A 17,622-nucleotide genomic window follows, 5' to 3' on the forward strand; every position below is an offset into this window, starting at 1 on the left:
CAACTATAAAGGGTTAATTTCAAAGTGTGTGCCAATCTCAGGCACTCCTCTATGGAAAAGCACAATGAATCATAGAGCCTCTAGTACAGCCACATGAACTTCAACAGGATATGGTTTGTGTGATAAAAAAGCACAAGAGGAGCACAAGGCAGTCGTTGCCTTATGAAACTTGCCTTACCGCTTATGGCACACACATGCACTTGAAGCACACAGCAGCTGCCTGAACATTTAGAAGATTTCTTAGCTTTACATGCTAGAGTCAAAAAGCTTTGCCTTAAATCTTTTTATTTTTCATCATTCTTTTCTAAATCTCTTTTGTCTCAGGCAAATTCAGACAGCTGCGTGAGATGGAAAAGTGAAGCTAGTAACATCTGTAGTAGGATGACACTTGACAAATTATTTCAGGTTTTCTTTTAGTTTCTGCAAGATGTTTTGCAGATGTCAAAGCCTCAAGGAATCATCATACTTTTCTCCTTAACCCCACTGAACGTGGCATTCAGCATCTGCAAGCGCTGAATTACCGCTCACCACGCTCCAGTAAGACAGGCTGTTACCTCTCAAGTACACAGGAAGGGAATGGAGGCACAGAATGAGTAAGTGATCTTTCCCAACATCACAATACGAGCCTGGGAGAGTCAGGAGCTGGACCTGTATTTCTTGTGTCTCAGTCTCAGGTTGTCTTTTTGTTCTGTGCTGCAGCCTCTTTCTTTCCCGCAGAGGAAGACTGGAATCTCTTAAGAGTCTGTCACTGCTACTCTGGTTGACGGGTGACGTCGCCAACGAGACAAGAATTGTTGCATTCCCCACATCAAAAGGTGGAACACAGTGTGACATCTGTTTGCTGGAAGAAATACTAACCATACAAGTCCTTAAGAACATCAACATTTATTTAATAGGATATAAAAGAAATGGGATATGAACATTGGTATTGGAACAATAGTAAGTGGCTTCTTATACTTACATCGTATGTGCTCATTGTATAATATACACACAATGAACATAATTACATTTGTACACCAACTAAGGACTGGATTGAAAACCTGCTTATTGCTGTACACACCCTAACCCAACAAAGGAAAAAGCCCAGTACCTCAAAATACCTACACTCCATTTTACTTAGGAAAAAGTCACCACTAACATTAATGTCTATGTTGACAGAAGTGTGGCAGTAACTGCTGACATTGCAACCTGACCAAGAAATAATTACAGCAGAAACAGGACATTATTTTTTTTTTTTAAACTAAGCAATGATAAAAATGGCACATTTTAAATATATCTATCTGTATGTATATATATATATATATATATAAAAATTTTACAAATAAAATGTTAAACCAATAAATTGTAGTGTCGAAGGAAAGTGTAAAACGGCGATATGTGAAGTGAACCAAGTTGTACGTGGAAAAGAAGCACACACACCCCAAAAAAGGTAAACTTAAATCATCCATAATTAAAAGAACATTAACTTCTGGAGGCTGTCAAAGAAAGTTCTGACCGTAGGCTGCACATTAAAAAAGAGCTTTTATTGTATGTGCACAGAAATCATAGCAGCAAGCTGGCATCAGGAGACCGATCTGAAGGTTGTTGAGTGTACGTGTGGGCCATTTAAAGCTCTCTTGGAATAAACATTTTCCAGGAAGTGATAAAATGATGCTCTGTGGCCAAAAGCATCAGAACTATGAATTTCATAGATTTTAAAATATACTGTACAATCTCTTCTTGTATTTTCATAGGTCAGGTCCATACATCTCAGGCATGAATTGTTTCAACAGAAGCCATTAGTGCTGAAAGACAGACATAGATTAAGTTACTCCATTTTAGCAACAACAGAGTATTGTATAAAGCAACTCCTCAAACAATTTCTGACCTTATCCTAGCAGTAATTATCAATGGTGTAGCAAATAATAAAGCATTTTGGAAATCAGTTGTTTCAAAAATCAATTCTCTTGAGCAGCCAGGAGCCAAAGCAAGCTTTATTTCAAATGCACATTACATTTGCCTGTTTATTCTGAGAATTTTACCCTGTTGTACACCGCCACCCCCAAAGGGGCAATAGACCCTGACTGCTCTTACAAATGACAAGGCAGTTTGAGGAAGGAAGGATGCAGCATTATGTGGTTGCTGTACCACAATGGCAGCAGAGCTGCAAGGTGTTTTGATGTTCAAGTGGATTTTGATAATTGCTGAAAGGACTTCCATAAATAGCTCTGGACAGTTTCTTAGCAGAAATGAGCTTTGGATCCAGGAGCTGTATAAAATGTCACTGTTCCTACATTACTTAGCGTCAATGCAATGCTTAAAATGTAACAACCGTAGTGGTGCACATCCAGATCTGCCTCTGCCAAGCAGGAGCCGTGACAAAGTAAGTAGGTCTGTGTTAATGGGATTTTCCTTAGTCCTGCAATATCCTATGTCACCAATTTCCTATGCCAAATTCCCCTGGCATGGTGCCAAGAGTATCATTTTACTAATTGACTGTAAAAGCCAAACATAGGTATTACCTCATTTTTCTCTGAAATCTACCATACATTTTCCAGATGTGCCTGAAAATTTTGGTTATGTATCAACAGAGCTGGTCCCACAGCTCTGATATTCCCTCTGCTGCACAGGATTTCTTGCACCTGAGAGACACTGAGCTCTTACACACGGAAAGACCACACTCTTTCAGCAAAGTGCAAAGCACTGGAATGGCAGCCCCAGAAAGTATGGGGCAGCAGAATCTGAGTCAAGCAGATTAGGATTCATGCATCTCCTACACAGATGAGGCATGAATTTGTTTTGGAGCTTCTAAGAAAACAACTGACAGAGGCATCAAGTATAGCAAAGAAATCTGGAATGTATATGCACGTAGTTGAATGCTTTCTCCAACTGAATTCAAGCATTAAACAGCCAAGCCAGATGTATTTTAACCTCTGGAATCCTGTAGTAAGTAAGGAAGGCATTCCTTTAACAAATGCCATCCCAGATGCAGCATGAGCAGCTAAGGCTGATCTGTAAAGCTGTACAAAACAGGTCACTGTACCAGCACTTCACTATTGCTGGTCTTGTATTTAGCATAAATAATTAAAAGCAGGAATTTGCTCAGCTGATCTTTGGAGTTGATGACAGCAGCTGAAGGCAACTTGAAATTCAATTTGTAATAGATTTCTGGGGAAGTTATAGGGTGCTTCCCCCTTTGAAAACAGGCACTCTGGCGAGGGACAGAATTCCAGCAGGCCACTTCCAGTTTCGCTTCTGACCTGAAACTGAGTTGATGGGGTAGAGTTTATCTCACTTAAACAGAAGATGCATGCCAAATGTATGTGTATTTCGAGAGTGAAACTGAAAAACATGCATACAAATCAGTATTGCCACAAAAAAAATGAATAGCCTCACTTAGATTTTAAGATCGTTCTGTAATAAAGCTTTTGAAGGAAAGTACAGGAGTCTAAGCTACATCTAATCATGACAAACCACACCTATCAGGAAGGCAGCAATGCAGCTATCAGTACTGATTGTGAGGAGTATGTTTTCCCAGAAGGAGAAAAAGATTATTATTTTTTTTTAAGAGGAGTGAAAACAGTTTCATGCCCACAGTCCATATAATAAAGGAGTATGTAATGAACAGGTCTAATTTGCTAAAGTGAAAGCCTGTCAATGGAGACTGGGACAGTAAGTGGGAAAAGAAAGTAAGAATAAAAAAGGCATTTTCAGATCTGCTCATGACAAATGACTGAAAATGCCTTGATTTTAAAGTTTTCTAAAGTTACATTAGCTATGGCATAGAACATTGCCATTGAAAGAAAGCTCATTCTGTCAGTAGAAAGCAGGTGCATCCTGACAACAAAGAAATTAGGCTCGAGGTGAGGAGAAAGTTCTTCACTGAAAGAGTGATTTGCCATTGGAATGTGCTGCCCAGGGAGGTGGTGGAGTCACTGTCCCTGGAGGTGTTCAGAAAGGGATTGGACGTGGCACTTGAAACCATGGTTTAGTTAGTCATGAGGTGCTGGGTGATAGGTTGGACTTGATGATCTCTGAGGTCTTTTCCAACCTTGTTGGTTCCATGAAATGAGGAACTGATTTAAATGCTAGAGAAGTTGAAACACTTGTATAAACAAATATGCTCACTAGTATTTCCATTTCCTTTCATTAAGTAGGCAACACAACAGGTAGGAATATGTAAATCTAGCTTAACTTATGCTTTTAAACTTGATTCCAAGAAGAAATCACCTATTGTGATAAGGGAAGAGAAGCCACATAGGGGCTGTGTCTAAAGAAAGAAAAACTATACCATATTACAATTTTTATTATCTCCCCCCACCCCCATTTATTCCCTTCCTTTTTGTCATACCTCAGTTATCAATGTCTTAAGCCATGAAGTCTTTGGGCCATTTGACCATTCCCTCCTATACATCACTAAACAGATTTCTCTCTACTTGACTGTTACCATGACTGAAGCATCAAGATTCATTTGCACCTGAGCACTGACGCTCCTACCTTAACTGGGTATCTGTTTTGTAACAGCTTAGGTCTCTCATATAATTCCAAGGGCTATTATCTTGGCAGTTGGTGGAGAATGTGCTTGATAAGCCAATTAGTCCTTTCTCTTTGTACTTAGACAGACAATCTATTACTTGCAAGTGAATCAATACATGTATTTGTTTTGTTATCTGGTTAGTTTACATTCAACACTGCAGGTTAACTTTGTCCTGTCAAGTACTGTCTGTAGATGCTTCTTGGAAGGGTAACTAGGACAGATATTCTTAGAAAAACATTAGGAAAATTGCAGGAGGGGTGGGGGGAAAAGAAAAACAAAAGACAAAGAGACCTACTTCTCTGCAACTATACACACATGAAATGTGATCCCTCTGTGAGCTGTGTCTGTGTAGATGTAGCTGGTGACAGTGACGATTCCGGTGAAGAAGGTAAACTCTTCACTGCAAGTCATACAGCAAAATAAAGAAGAATACAAGTTAGAGAAGGTATGACTCCAAGTAATAATCAACATAAACTTGAAAATCATCGTTTCAAGCCATAATATACCCAAGCAGAACCCAAAGAAAGTTATACAAGTCAAGATTTAAAATCTGATCACATAATAAGCAGAATTTCAGGGGAGAGCAGAGTTGTTCTCAAGCAAGTTCAATAGTCAGGCCTATAAATGATTAGCAGACCACCACACAAACAAACAAGGGACACTTGAATGCTGATGTGTTATTTATGGTGCATAAAGAGAGGAAAAAACAGATGCAGCAAAATGGAACTATTCAGGATACTTCACTTCCAGGCTGACTTATGTATCACAGCTCAGACTAACAGCATTTTTTTTATTCTGCTGAGTGTTATGTGTTTACAACTTTTGGGTTTGATTGTCAAAGTGCTGACTGCACTGCAAAGGTCCAGGTCACCTAAATGTCCATAAATTGAAACAATTATCTTGGTTACTTAACCATTCCCATTATGAAATGCACTAATATAATGTCTGAAACTTGATTTTCCTTCCTCTTCCCCTACACAATCCACTCTTTGTAAGCCACTTTGCTTTATTTCAGGCTTCTGAATCTGTGAAGTAGGACACCACCAGATACTTCACCAGTTAGCTAATGTTTTCTCTTCATCTTTTCTAAACATGACTGAACTGGGGTCTTTCACTGGCTAGCTCAAAATCTACTAGGTATTTTGGAAACTCTTATGGATTCCTCAGACTTGGGCACACCTGAGGCCATTCATTAGCAAGGAGGTGAGTGCCAAGGGGATGGAGCCAGGCTCTGTTTGGTGATGCCCAATGACAAGACAAGGGTCAATGGGTGGAAGGTGAGGCACAGGAAGTTCCATGGAAACAGGAGGGAAAATTTTTTCACTGTTAGGGTGATGGAACACCGGAAGAGGCTGCCAGGGGGGTTGTGGAGTCTCCCTCTCTGGAGATACTCAAAACCTGCCTGGATGCATTCCTGTGTGACCTGCTCTAGGTGATCCTGCTCTGGTAGGGGGGTTGGACTGCATGATCTTTTGAGGTCCCTTCCAGCCCCTAATATTCTGTGATTCTGTAAATAATCTACAAATATCCAGAACTGAGATGCTGCTCTACAAGATGAATAGGGAAGGAATGGCTCCCAACAAAAACTATAGTAGGACTCAATTCCTAGCAACAGTTATTTAATTCCCTGAAATGCAAACATAAAAGTCTACATTAAAACCTCAGAAAACTTGAATTTCTGTAGTTGTCCAGTGGGAAACTACTTTTCTGTACATTATAAAGCTTGACATACAGTCTAGCTCAGCACTTTCAATTCACGAGGGTTTCAGAACATCAAAAGACACAATAAAACCAAACAAAGGTTTACATATGCACTGCAGAAGCTGCGCTTCAGTCAGACTCTTCTACATACCTGCTGTTGCCTGACTTCCTTTTGAAGACTGTGCTGCTAATTCAAGTGAAGACATAATCCCTTCTTGTTCCTGAATGCTAGCTACTTCACTTTCTTCTGAGCTGGTTTTGGGTTTGTGGTTTGTAACTGTGGTCACGCTTTGCAAGCTGGTTAAAAAAAGCACAGTGTTTAGAACTCGCTCTTCTTTAATTCCAGGTGTTAACCACTAAGTGTAGGAGCTACAATTTTGCTATTAGTAAAAGAAAAGTTGCAACATGCAAGTTTGTGTAACATAAATTAGGTATTTTGAAGCCCTTCTTCCTTGCAAAGCTAGACTTGGGAAAAAAGTACTGGAAATTGAATTCCTTTCCTGCACATAATTCATGCAGTTTCCTCCAGTATAATGATCTATTTTACTGAAGGGTACAGTGAGAAAGGCATGGCCTAATGTAAGAATCACTCAGAACCTGCAGTGCAACTTAAAGTTATAAATCTCCTAAGAGGAATACCCAAGACACAATAGTCCTCTAATCCTGCAGTGTTCCAAAATAACTTTTAACCTTTACTTCATTAAAGTAGAAGGTATTGAATAAGTTGTTTAGAAGGGTTTGTAGTGGCAAGACAAGGGACAATGGTTTTGAACTGCAGCAGGGCAGATTTAGAGTGTTTGTAAGGAGGAAGTTCTTTACAATGAGAGTAGTAAAACATGGAACAGGTTGCCCAGGAGTGTAGTTGAGGCCCCTTCCCTGGAGACATTCAAGATCAGCCTCAAAGCGGTGCTGGGCAACCTCGTCTAGTTGGAGGTGTCCTTGCTCACTGCAGGGGGGCTGAGTAAGATGACCTTAGAGAGTCCATTCCAGCCCAATGCAATCTGTGAATCAGTGTTAAAGGGCTGCTACAGAAACTGGAGATTTCAATAGTAAACTAATCCAAAGCTTGAACTGACATTACTAAACACGCTGTACCCCAAAGCAAGGAATATGAACCTCTTCTGTTTGTAACTGGGGCAATACTTGAAAATAAACATTGCTTTACCCACCAACTCCTATCTCTCACTGAACTCCTGCAGGGATTAGGTTTCTTACTAGATTTCTCTATATGTAAACGACTCAAACCCATATAAATATACCTTACAGGTATTTATGGAAGTGTTTCATTAGTTGCTGGGTCTGCTCAGCTAATAAATATGATGTGAAAGTTTAAAACAGCCTCTGGACATCTTGTTTTATTTTTACCTTATATCACCATCACGTGTTTCCTCCAATGTATTTTCCTTTTCTGCTTTCTCATCATTCCTCACTTCTTTTGAGTTGGATACAACATGTGCATCTGATAGAAGGTCATCAGTTTTTGTCAGCTGTAAAAAAAGTCGAGATCATGAAACAAAATGCTGTAACATGCTAAGTGGCAGGTAAGAAATACAGCATCAGGAAACAGCTTTATTGACAGACAAATGTTGCCATCATGTATACTTAGTAACTCAGAATTACAGAACTTCAGAAATCTTTATCAATACCATTCATGTTATTAGAGTTCTCCTGAAACTTACACCAGAGCCAGCAGGCAGGGCTTGGCTTAATAACTTCCAGAACTTCTCTGAACCTTTGGGCTGCAGCCTGCCTGTTTTTTCCTGCTATCCCTCTCTTCATAATGCTAACAGGGATTCCAGCTACTGGAATATATTGCTGATAAGCCTCCTCTGAAAGGTCTGATTAAATATAACCAACATATTTGTATACTCAATAAAGCAACTAACTCCCAATAGAAACTGCTTCTGAAGAATAACAGATAGTATTTGATTTTATACTGTTCTCCATCAGACCTATGTTTTAAGAGGCTAAATATAAAACAGGAAAACAAAAGGAAAGGTTTGTGAGGAAAAGCAAATGATAGTTAATGAAAAAAATATGGATAGAAAAGAAGAAAAACAACCAACTATACATGACATTTTAAAACCCCAACATACTAAACTGTAGGCAGGATATGATTATATGTAGAAACAACTCCAGCAGTCTACTTTTCACAGGCTCTGATGAGTGTTCAGGGCACTTTAGTACCAAAAACTCCATGGTAACTCACTGCCAAGTGAGTCTGAGACTATTTCAAGACAGAAATCAATCCAGAGACAAAACAGCACCAGCTACAGTCACTGTCTAATTCCATATATCAATTGGGTCAGCTTTATTCTGCTTCCTATACACTATTAGATGCACTAGAGCCAATTAAACAAAAAAGGTGCATTAAATGACTCAAAAACTACACTGGGATATCCCTAAGCAATGAACAGATTAACAACTGTTATTTAAAGATGCAACAGTATTGTTTCCAAAGAAATACAGACTATAACTCTGTAATCTTCCAATCAATCAGGGTAGTAACAGATATAGTAACATGAAATTTAGGGAGACTATATACAATGATGTCTTTAAGCAGTGGAGGAAGACAGGGTCTAAAACTAGTTTCAAATTAGTTAAAGAAGACTCCACACAGGATTGGATAGAAATACAGAGTATTATTGGAAGATTAAATGGAATTAATAGCTATAAACCACAGTGCAAAGCAGTGCAAAAGCCTATGAAATACACAAATCCATATTGTGGGCTTAACACAGAACCCCATCAGGCCAAAACATTCTCCCAAACCTGCACCAAAACCAGACCAAAACCCCAGTGCTGTTTTTCTCCCCCCACCCATGCCTCCCTGGCATTAGGCCTAAACAGGCCAAAATTGCACAGGAAAAAAATAAATTAGTCAGGTTTGAGATCCTTCCCCATTCAATATTTCACCTATAGACAGATCTCATACAATTTTGTGCTTCTTTATAGAATATCTGATATATCAAACACCCCCAAACAACCAAAGCCAAACTCCCCAGAACACAAAAGCCAAAAAAACCCTAACACCCCCCTCCCCCAATCCTCCAAACCCCAAACCAACAAAAACAAACAACCAACCAATCAAAATCTAAATCTTCCCAGCCAAAACATACTGGCTCAGTATCTCTTACCCTGCTGCCTGTGACTCAAACTATTTTTCTGCTGCAAGACAGGCTTATGAGCAGTTCAATAAGGGACAGTTTAGTACCTGTTTAATAAAACTTGAATTATGTTCTTGTTCCCCATCATGTTTTATGTGCACTTTTTCTTCTCCAGGGATTTCACTATTTTGCCTCAAATTCTTTTCTTTACTGGTGCTCTCTAATTCTTTCATGTTACCAGATACAGCATCATCCTTTCTTCGATTCTGTGGAACAAAATTGATACATGCATGCACTCTCACAGAAGTTATCAGTCCTAGGTTTGGAATCTTGTGCTGTCCTGGGACTGTAATTCAAACAAATACTTTAAAAAAGCCCTGAAGTATATCACAATGCAATAAAGAAAATGGAAATTTTTGAGGAGATAGAATTTTATCTAGAATAGATTAGATTAGATTAGAATAGGTTGGAAAAGACCTTTGAGATCATGGAGTCCAACCTATCAGCCAACACCATCTAATTAACTAAACCATGGCACCAAGTGCCTCATCCAGTCTCTTCCTAAACACCTCCAGTGATGGTGACTCCACCACCTCCCTGGGCAGCACATTCCAAGGGCCAATCACTCTTTTTATGAAGAACTTCTTCCTAACATCCAGCCTAAACCTTCCCTGGTGCAGCCTGAGACTGTGTCCTCTTGTTCTAACGCTGGTTGCCTGGGAGAAGAGACCAGCCCCCACCTGGCTGCAACCTCCCTTTAGGTAGCTGTAGACAGCAATAAGGTCTCCCCTGAGCCTCCTCCAGAGAAGAGAAGGAGGAGTCTGGAGGGAAGATGACTAAGAGGGGATCTAGGAAATGTCTGTAAATATCTGAGAGCTGGGTGTCAAGAAGGAAGAGACAGCCTTTGCTCATTTGTGCCCTGTGACAAGGGGCAAGGGATGTAAACTACAGCACAGGAAATCCCAACTCAACATGATGAGGAACTTCTTTACTGTAAGGGTCACCAGACCCCTGGAACAGGCTTGCCAGAGAGGTTGTGGAGTCTCCTTCTCTGAAGACTTTGAAGACCCATCTGGATGCATTCCTGTGTGACCTGCACCAGAGTCTATGGCCCTGCTCTGGCAGCAGGGTTGGACTCGAAGACCTCCAGAGGTCCCTTTCAACCCCTAAATCCTGTGATCCTGTAAAAAGTGAGGGCTGTATTTTCATATATTTATGGGCTCAAAAACCACAGCAAACAAGCATCAGTTAAGAGCTATTATCATAAATACACATTCCTATCTAAAAGTGTGACAGATGTTTGAATATATTATATGGCAGAGAAATCTTCATAATTTATACATCAACTGAATCAGGATTCACCCTGACACTGCTTTTAGTCACTACAGCTTTGCAATTTCGTGTTTGCTAAATCTGACAAAACAGCATGTTCACAAATACCAGAATGCATAATCAAACAGATGTAGATGTGAACTATTTATTTTCCAAAAAGACAAAGAAGTGACATTTACTATCATCAGGTAGAACAACGAAGACTGAAATTTCTCTCTCTCTTATGTATAGCAGAGAATTCTGACTGTTCATCTGTACAGGCAGCCTCACGCAGACACCTGCTGTGTCATGGGATTTGGGGAAAAGAGCAAATCTGCAATTCTTTTGGGTTGTGGGTTTTTTTTGTAACCAGACACATTAAACTTTTTCAGCAACTCGGTACTCACCTGCGCCAATTTGAATGGATTATCTCTGACCAACGAGAGACCCTGGGAAGGAGACTGGTCTGAAACACCAATAATGTTGAGTCCTTTTCTCTTCTCTCTCAGGCAAGCCTGTTGGTGTCTCCTTATTCTTTCCATCTGTTCCTCCACAGTCATTCGAGGCCGTGTGCTTTCTGCAAGACACAGTTGCTCCACCGCACTCCTTGGTCTTTCCTTAAATGGAAGAATACATACATGGATATCACCTAATGATTTACTAAAAGCAGATTAGTGAGCAAGATATAGATCTCTTATGCACATGAGGGATATGGAGGTGCTGGAACGTGTCCAGAGAAGGGCCACAAGGATGATCAGAGGGCTGGAGCACCTCTCCTACGAGGACAGACTGAAAGAGTTGGGGCTGTTCAGTCTGGAGAAGAGAAGGCTCCGAGGTGACCTAATTGTGGCCTTCCAGTGTCTGAAGGGGGCTACAAGAAGGCTGGGGAGGGACTTCTCAGGAAGTGCTAGGACTAGGGGGAATGGAATGAAACTGGAGATGGGGAGATTCAGGCTGGACGTGAGGAGGAAGTTGTTCACCATGAGAGTGGTGAAGCCCTGGAATGGGTTGTCCAGGGAGGTGGTTGAGGCCCCATCCCTGGAGGTGTTTAAGACCAGGCTGGATGAGGCTCTGGCCAGCCTGATCTAGTGTGGGGTGTCCCTGCCCATGGAGGTGGGGTTGGAACTAGCTGATCCTTGTGGTCCCTTCCAATCCTGACTGATTCTATGATACTATGAAAAAGAAGTACAAGAATCACATTTTAATGAAGACTGAAATCCAAAATAAAAGCAGTAATTCACTTTTCTGAATAGGGACATTATCATCATCAATTATAAACATTAAGAGAAAGGGCAGATGCTCTCTCAAAGCCATCCTGACAAGGTGAAACAATTTCATGTGTTATACAACAGGCAAACAGAAGTTAGGAGGCCGAGACACAAACATAATCGAAATTTAATGATCCAGGACATTTACAGCACTTGATCTAATAGTGATTTCTGCCTCTCTGTTTCAAGATAAAACTACAGCTGGGCAATATGAAATGGCAAGCACAGGCTGAAACAAACTGAAATGGCCTCTGGTTGCATCAGGGGAGGTTTAAATTGGATATTAGGAAGTATTTGTTCATCGAAAGGATTGTTGAGCACTGGGAACAGGCTGCCCAGGGAAGTGGTTGAGTTGCCATCCCTGGAGGGATTTAAAAGACATGTACAAGTGGCACTTAAGGACATGGTTTAGTGGTGGACTTGGCAGTATAGGGTTTGAGGTTGGACTGGATCTTAAAAGGTTTTTTCCCACCCTAAAATGATTCAATGAATTTATCACCACTTTAAAAGCTGTAACTCTAAGTATTATATTATTTCTAAAATAGCAATGCTTACTTTACATACTCTGTTCTTCAATTTCCCTGACATTCAGATAGTTCTGTACTTTGTATGACAGAAAAAAACATTACTTCTGGGTAATCACCTCCATTCAATACATTCACAGTAACTGATTCAACTTCACAAAAGTGGTATTCTTTTCCCAGTCCACATCCTTTGAGCTTCTTTCTCATCTCCCATTCTTTCTACCACATCTATCCATGATCCAACTGCCAGAACTTTCCCTCTCTTCTGCCTGAACTACCTCTCTTCAACCCAGAGACTACAGGACTCCTTAACCAGAAATTCCATGCTTATTACCCACATACTGCTTACTCTATCCTTATTTTCTCATTACTTTACATTTCCCCCAAGTAATTTTAGTAATAAAGTAAATAAACCAAATATTTCTTATACAAGGGCTGTTAAACTGCCCCAGAAGCCAAATGCAAGTCCTTCAGAAGTTTTAACCTAAGATGCTTCCTGGCCTTTCAGCTCAAGCATCAGTCCACTAAGTAGCTTAGTAGATTTATCATTACCATTTAGATCTTGCCCAGTTTCACTATAATGAATTCTCTATGCAGTTTAACATACACCTTTAGAATTCTGTCACTCATTCTAGAGCTGTCTCTCTGAACTTTGTAATTTCATAGCTGTGAATTATATAATTTGAAGTTAATTGCAGAAATTTAACTTATAAACTAACATATCACAGCCATAAATGCTCAAAGGGTGTTTTAAAGTACCGTTCTTAGATCGAGCTTCTTATTCTTCCTCAAAGTGACATAGGATGCTATTGTTGAGGACTCTGGTGTCGGTGATTTGGTTCTGGGTGGCACAACTCCAACTGGAAAATGTGAGCCTGCAAAACAGTGAAGCAATACACTCAGTGCTATGCAAAACATTGCCACAAGAGTCGGTTCTTTTCTAGCAAATACATTTTGTCAGCCTTGGAAACCATTCTTCAAAAGGGAGTTAGTTAGGTGTTAAGATCTTTGCTCTCACATCTGTTAAGGTACACAGGCAGATGACTAGCCCTTGGCCTGAGATTTACCCAGCTGATGAGAATATGAGAAAATATGGCACAAGACATTGATAGACATAAAACCTTAAAAATGTCTGTGAGAAACAGACAAAAGTTAAGATAGTGCTGTGTTGAATGGCTAGATTTCACAGATGGGTAAGGGGAGTTATGTGAAAGATGGCCAGACTTGAGAGACCATTGGATGGCCATACTGGGGACTTTTTGTGGGACAGAGTGTCCAGGTAGCCACATCAGTGCTACCAGTTACAGCCAAGCTTACCCAGATAATGGTGTCAAAGATAAGAAATTTAGCAAAAGTGGGATCAATGAACAAAAATGAATTCTGGGTGGGTTGTTTCTTTTAGAGGAAACAGGCTGCAAAAGGGATGGAGCAAGGCAAGTGGGAAAGAACAGGCAAGGAACAAGAGGGAGGGGGAATAAAAGAGCCCAGCTTTGCATACATGGTTTGTCACTATGCCTGTCCCACCAAGCCCTGTGATTTAGCATTTCAGTGTGTCCTATCTTCTTATTAAACATTACTTTTAAGTCTTTTCCATGTGATTATGCTTTCCCTTCTGTGTATGAGATTGTGGGAGATGCTAGTGATCCTCATGCCAGGCTAGCTTGTGAGTAGGAGATGGCTACAGAGGGATCACAGGTCTGGGAGACAAAGATGGGGAGGATTGCAGGTATGTGGGTTGGCTACTGGAGGGACAATAGGGCTGGACCTCCTCTCAAAGGGAACCTTCTGTCTGTGAGATACTAATGAATGCAAGACAAAATTAGAGGGCAAGCAGAACAGAAGGTGTGGGAGTCAGCTGTTCAAGAGAATTTAGATCTACGATTCAGACATGGGAGAGGCCAGAGGTATTAAGAATTGACAGATGGAGATATGATCAGCTCTTGAAGGGTCTCATTTGTGTGTGTGTGTTCATGTCTACATGTGTACAAAGCCAGCTACCATGCTTTGAGCCTGGTTAGCTGGTGAGCAGGGACAGGATCATCGTACCTGTGCTGTTTCACTTTCACAAGCGGTGGTCTTGGTCTTGTTTGTGTGGTGCCTGTAATAGCACTGGTCTCAAACCTGCCTGTTGCAGTTAGCTGTGGCATGTGTGTGCACAGTGGGACTATGTCCTTAGCCTTGCAACTTGCTCTGCTTAGGGACTGGGAACCACAGCAGCCAGGCTCCATCTGGTTGGCACCTGAGGATGTTCTGTATTCTGATGCCCACTAATTCAGCCTTTCCTAATCATATCCACCACTAGTTTTTCCGCTTTGAGAAGCCCTGCTAAACTGAATTAAGCTGGTAGAAACCTGAAGTTAAAACTTACCAGTATATACAGATAAAATTAAATAACACATGCTTCTTTTTTGCTTCTTGATACATGGAGGAAATCAGACTACCAAAAACGCTGTTTCCTTGTTGATTTTGCCTAATAAACAGGTGTGATGTCTTCTTTGAGAGCCAAATAATTTCTCCCTGGTTTTCCCCAAGCTGGCACAGATTTTAGGGGATATTCTGACAAAGTGAAGGCTCTACTGTTCCTTCAAAGTATTTGATAGGCTGACAAAATAGTCTGTAGGTATTTGAATAACAAATCCATCATTCAAAACAAAAACTGTAAAGCAACAGTTTGAGTCTCCTTCAGGTGTAGAAAGGATAAAACACAGCAAAATCCATTTTCCTTTTCTGTCACCTTTATGTACCGCTCAGGCCATAAACACACCTCTGCTCACAGACAGCTCTAAGGGTAACTTTACATAGTGCCACTAAAACATTTCTCTTTGCTGACATTTGAGAAGAGAGGGAAATGGCTGCCATGAGAAGCGTCTAGTGCAGTAAGTGCACAACAAAGTAGAAAACCGTTTTATTTCCTCTGAAATGTATTAGTTTTTAGAACCACCCTCAAAAGGAAACTACATCATCTAAGTATGACTTCTTAAAACAGCAAGAAAGAAAGAAATGCAGAGATGAGTAATTTTGAGCTTGTTTGATCCTTTGAGACTGTTTCCTTTTCACCTTACAAACTGTTAAAAGGTAGAATGCCATAGAAATGTTTGCTGAAACAGCATAGAGTTGTACTGGCATACACACTACAAAAAAAGCCCCCAAACAGCCAGGAATGGTTAAGTTTTTCCTACTGCACATGGATTGTATGCATAAGTGAATGTCCAGAATAAGAAACATCTGTTAGAATATTCACATGCTCAAAGCCTGGACAGGGTTATAAAATGCAGCTATGATACACCCAAGTCACTCTGCTCTTGTTGCTTGCTACCTCTGCACCTCTTCTCTCCTCTGCCCCTAATATTATTTATATTACAAGAATTTCTCTTACTGCTTTGCCTGACTGAGAACTGCTTTTCTACAAATATTCATAAGGAAACTGCTTTTGTCTTTAAAGAAGACAACAGAGAGCAGATTGGAGTGCTCAAGAAGTATTGGTTTCCTTTATCTAGGCAGCGTAGGCTTTTTGATTTTCTCTTGATAATTACTTTTCCTCTTAAATAACCTGAAAAATTAAATAACCTGAAACAGGACAGGTCAATAAAACCTAGGTGTGTTGTGAGAAAGGCAACTTTCTCCATTTGGGCAGCTGGTGATTAGCAGATCTCAGGCTAAACTCTGCATTTTTTACCACCAAGTTAAAAAGACTTTAGTATCTATCTTAAGTGAACACTATACCTCGGCAAATACAACAGTGAGTCTGAATTGACTGTCTGGTAAGTGCAAGCTGAATTATATCATGTGTCATAGGGCCATTCACACTGTTTACATTCAAACTGTGTGCCCATCTTGCTTTCAAAAACCTCCATTACTGTTCTGACAAAAATAATACTCTCATATGATTGCAGTTCTCGGTCAAATTCTGGTGCTTTTGCACCAGCCTGTTCTGTACATGCTTAGTCAAAGTACCAGAACAGAAGGCACTGGAAACATCAACTGTTGCAGTAAGAAAATGGGTAAATTTAGGTTGGTTTTGGTTTTTTCCTTAAAAGGTCTTAATGTGGTTTTTGGAAGGTGCTCAAACTGCTTTTCCTGAAGTCACCTTTAACAAACTATTCTGTGTGTTTTAACAAACAGAATTGAGAAGCACTTCCTGGTAAAAGACTCTAACCAAGCAATTAGGAGCTTTTATGGGAGCTAGACGAAGAGAAGAATCTAAAGCATTTAGCAATTGCAAAGACCTTTATTGTCTGTACACTGCAAGGTCATGATCATTATTCCTATTATATCAGGGGACAGAAGGCAATTCAACAATTACAAGATTAAAAAAAGAAAAAGACATTGTTTCCCTGCCTTATGAGAGCCTGGAAATTCTGTGGTGCTGCCTTTTTGGACTTTCCAGTGACATAACATTGGGAGCTTGATTCAAAAACTGAATAATTGTTCAAGGGCAAGAACATAAAATGGGTAATTGTTCAAGGGAATGGTGTGTGGGGAATGTGAGTGATGTGATTAGACATGGTGTCAATAAGGATTTCAGGGTTGTTGTTGAGTGTAATGTTTGATTTTTCTGCGGTGTAATTGACTGAAATCTTTCTTGTCATATAATTAAATCATTATTTTATGGTGGAAGCTGTTTCATCATATTAAGAAACGGACAGGCTACGAAAACACAAAGGATGATATAGGGTCTGTAACACAGTTAACTCTTTGTGTTCCTTGTGGAAAAAGGCTGGAAGGTGGTGAACGCCAGGCCTGGGGACAAACCTTTAGTCGAAGAATCTGATTCTGACATCTGCTCTGTTTTCTCTTCGCCATTAGACTCATCCACTTCTGCTACTGTAGTTAACTCTGGTTCACTCTTATAAAGCCTATAATCAGGACCCTGAGGAATGACAGGTTATGAGGTAAACAAACAGGCATTTCTGGACAAGCATTTATGTCTTAAGACTCAAAACGCTTATTTTGTGATGGCTGTGCTCTCTCTCTCTTAAGGCAACGTTTCATTGTCCAAGTGCTTCTGCAGCAGGATTTCTTTGTAGCTAATTTGGGTAACAACATTTGCTGGCTTTCAGAAATTATAGGAGAAAATTGCCATAGAAATATGGATTTAGTTTTTTTTCTTTGAAATGATCTTCAAGAAAAGAATTTGTAGAGCACTTCATCAAAATCTGATTCTGGACCTCAAGGTTTATAAGAGCTTGTGAGTA

General features: G+C 40.1%; 1 protein-coding gene across 13 annotated transcripts in view; it reads right to left on the bottom strand.

The window, feature by feature from the left end:
- Positions 1–869: 869 nt before the first annotated feature.
- The window catches only part of PLEKHA5 (pleckstrin homology domain containing A5), a 172,933-nt gene continuing 156,180 nt past the window's right edge, over positions 870–17,622 (bottom strand). For 4 of the 13 annotated variants that reach the window (XM_054167746.1, XM_054167747.1, XM_054167745.1 and 1 more), the window contains 6 exons: positions 17,180–17,297; positions 13,187–13,302; positions 11,043–11,252; positions 9,432–9,590; positions 7,583–7,704; positions 6,298–6,514 (listed from right to left, as the gene is read on the bottom strand). In XM_054167746.1, the coding sequence (XP_054023721.1) occupies positions 6,361–6,514; positions 7,583–7,704; positions 9,432–9,590; positions 11,043–11,252; positions 13,187–13,302; positions 17,180–17,297 (879 nt within the window). In that variant the 3' untranslated portion in view covers positions 6,298–6,360. Of the gene's footprint in view, positions 1,785–4,811; positions 4,917–6,296; positions 6,515–7,582; positions 7,705–9,431; positions 9,591–11,042; positions 11,253–13,186; positions 13,303–17,179; positions 17,298–17,622 lie in introns of those variants that run through there. The other 9 variants (XM_054167744.1, XM_054167753.1, XM_054167749.1 and 6 more) reach the window with 5 other exon arrangements.

Source organism: Dryobates pubescens, chromosome 15 (assembly GCF_014839835.1).
Source record: "Dryobates pubescens isolate bDryPub1 chromosome 15, bDryPub1.pri, whole genome shotgun sequence".
NCBI classification, from domain to species: Eukaryota; Metazoa; Chordata; class Aves; order Piciformes; family Picidae; genus Dryobates; species Dryobates pubescens.